The sequence below is a fragment of the Trachymyrmex septentrionalis genome, unplaced genomic scaffold, assembly GCF_001594115.1.
Source record: "Trachymyrmex septentrionalis isolate Tsep2-gDNA-1 unplaced genomic scaffold, Tsep1.0 scaffold9, whole genome shotgun sequence".
In the NCBI taxonomy this organism is placed as follows: Eukaryota; Metazoa; Arthropoda; class Insecta; order Hymenoptera; family Formicidae; genus Trachymyrmex; species Trachymyrmex septentrionalis.
This window is the reverse complement of record NW_017306091.1, coordinates 643,393-646,354: the sequence shown is the minus strand read 5'-3', so window position 1 is coordinate 646,354 and position 2,962 is coordinate 643,393. Positions and strand designations below refer to the sequence as shown.

The 2,962-nt window shown below is 37.2% G+C and overlaps 1 protein-coding gene across 2 annotated transcripts in view; it reads left to right on the top strand.

The window, feature by feature from the left end:
* The first annotated feature begins 1,003 nt into the window (after window positions 1-1,003).
* Window positions 1,004-2,962, top strand: part of LOC108755955 (myosin light chain kinase, smooth muscle-like) — a 7,912-nt gene continuing 5,953 nt past the window's right edge. Inside the window, exons 1-2 of one of the 2 annotated variants that reach the window (XM_018499430.1) lie at window positions 1,004-1,112; window positions 2,581-2,671. In XM_018499430.1, the coding sequence (XP_018354932.1) occupies window positions 1,079-1,112; window positions 2,581-2,671 (125 nt within the window). In that variant the 5' untranslated portion in view covers window positions 1,004-1,078. Of the gene's footprint in view, window positions 1,113-2,580; window positions 2,672-2,713; window positions 2,826-2,962 lie in introns of those variants that run through there. The other variant, XM_018499431.1, reaches the window with a different exon arrangement.

Sequence of the window (2,962 nt, the reverse complement as noted above, 5' to 3'; positions counted from 1 at the left end):
AAACAGAAGTTCATTCTTATTTTACTTCATTTATTGATATATGTTTGCCCTTCTTATTTCATCCCACAGAATGTATTCCCAAAATGTTAGACGAAAAAGTAAAAGACATCTAATGTATTTGGTGAATAAAACTTGCAAAATGACGTGGCACATATGTACGTAATAAATGAATGAAATTTAGAATACGGATTTCGTCATTGCCAGATGGAGAGGAATCTGGCAAAGTCAATCGTCCAAAAAAAGATAGTGATACTTTTTTATTAATCGAAATATTCATCATTATAATATGAAGAAGTACAGTATTGACACTGAGATGTAAATAGAAATATAAGAAGACCAACTGTGTAATAGTGTCGTGGAGACTAACGGCGATTTGGCGATTTATTTCAGGCACGCTCTAAACAGGTCAGATAGAATTTTGCCAGTTTGAATTTCAGAGATCTTTTCAAACTGTATATAGCGTTCCTTTTTCCCTCCAAGATATGAACTTTCGTTAATGTATGACAATTTTGATATCAGCATACGATTGTACCCTTGAGCTTTACATCTCAATAATCGGGATTGGGAATGATTGTGAATCTATATAATGGGAGAGGATGAAGAGAAGAGCAGGTAGAGAGAGAGAGAAGAGGAAGAGAGAGCGATGCCAGCTATTTTATCCCCACTTCGAAATCGTTGAGGGCTACGGGACCACGTGATCGACCAGCAGAATTCGCGGTGTCCGCCGAAAATCTAAATCCGTCCGAGCCGGGGAAGAAGAAGAGACCACCGTCTTGGCCTGCGCGACACGAAACAGCCGCTGCGATCGAGATAGTTCATAATCGCCCGTGGCTCGCGGCGGATCGATCGAGGGATCGCGCGCGAGTGTAAAATCCGCGCGAAATCTCCTTTTTTTCCGCCGTTTTCATTTTTGCGAGCAAAGGAGGATAAGAGAAAGAAAGAAAGAAAGTGAAAGAGAAACGGGAAGAAATCGCGGAGAAAGTTCACTGTTTTCGCTCTCCTTCTTTCTGTTTCCCGGGAAAACGAGAGAACGGCAGCCACGACGGCGGCCCATTCGTCGTGAAATCGCTCGAGGAACATGATCCGCGTGGACGAATCAGACCCAGTGGGAGGTAAGAGAAGAGGATAAAAGAACGGGAAATAATTATTTTTACCGAACAAAACAATATTAGAATAATGGAAAAGGGGAAGACATTTTTTTCGGCCGTGTTCCGATATACCCTGCCAGTACTGAAAATTTATTACTCATGTTATGTATAACAAAATTTTCAGCACTGGCAATGTATATCCTGACGAAAATAAAAATTGGAGCGTGAGTTGAATGCAAGGAAAGAGTGATAAAAGGGTAAACAAAACTTGTACACTAAAAAACAAAATTATTAAATTTTAATAAACATTTATTTGAATTTATTCTAAGTAAAATATTTACTAAACGTAAACATATATTTATTTGATGCAAAAATCATTAATTTGATTTAACTATCATTTTTTTTTATTGAGTAAATATTTATTTGCTGCAAGTAAATATTTACTTAGTGCTATTTAAAGAAATATGTTAAGATTCAATAAATTTTTTTAAATGTACAATAGGAAGTGAAAAGGACAACAAAACGTATAAAAAAAGTCTCAACGCCTCACTTTATTGTCCCAATTTTCGTCTTTTAGAAGCTTCATTTACTCTTCTGTCACTCTTGTATTCGACTTACACTCCGGTTTTTATTTTCTTTTTAGAAATACAATTTCACTCGACAAATGCGGGAAATACGTCCGTGGAGAATGCGAAACATGCGCGCCTGTCAGCGCGCTCGGTGGAATGGCGCGACTTTCAGGAAATCAAAAGGCGGTTATTGTTACCCAAGCAATATCGATGTGATCTCCGCTATCGCGTAATGCCCAAGTATCATCATATTAAAACTAATGTATTCTCGACGAAGTCAATTTTAGTGATACAGAGAGGCACGTCTCGGACGAATCTCCACGCCTTGAACAAACATAAAAGCTATTTTCGCGTGTTTGGACCGTTGGAATTTTGGGTATTTTGGAGAAAATTAAAACATTAATCTTTTATCTTCAATCCCGCGTGATAGCTGGCGGAAAACCTTTTTGGAAATCAAAATATTGAAAAGTGTAATAAACAGAGATAAATAATTAAAAAAAAAGAAATAATAGAAATAAAAATGAAAGACATAATATTAATAAGAAATAAAGATTAGAGTCTATTTATGGAGCGTTTAATTTGAATGGGCTTGAAAAATGGGATCGATGATACTTTTTTGAAGAGAAAAGAATAGTAAAGTAAGACGTTAGGAAAACTAGAAATAAATTATTACAAAATATACAACAAAATTTGCTAACAAGAAAATGATAAGAATACAGAATTGTCAGTGAAGTCTTAAGGAAAAGTTGGCGCCAAAACTCTCGAAGAGAACGACACGTGAATCTTAAAGCCTGCCTTCTGTTTCTTTTAACGAATTTTAAAGACAGTTCAAGATACCACCGTCGTCTGGCGATGAAATTGAATGCCAAACACCTACTCACCCCCGCATTCCATTCTTCTCACTATCGCACGCCTGTTTTCAGAGATCGAGCCCAGTTTCCCATATAGAGATGTGACGGTACGCCGAGGTGTCGAGTTCAAGGACGATTATGACATACAGTCGGAGCTCGGACGGTGAGCGATTAAATTCGTCGATCAGCGAATGCATATAACGCCTGGTGTATCGTGCCAACAGCGTGTCAATCACATGCAATCGATGCATATTAATCTTGATACAACCAGGAATCTAACGTTGTGACTGAAAGGGGAATTTCCAAGAAGTCAATACGTAGATTACATCAACATATTTAATTAGTTTAATTTATCAACTTTCAGAGTACATACTCCTTCTGTGCGATAACCCTTCTGATCTAGAGCGTAAAAAAAAATACTCAAAAAATCAATGCACTTACGCTTCTTTTAACT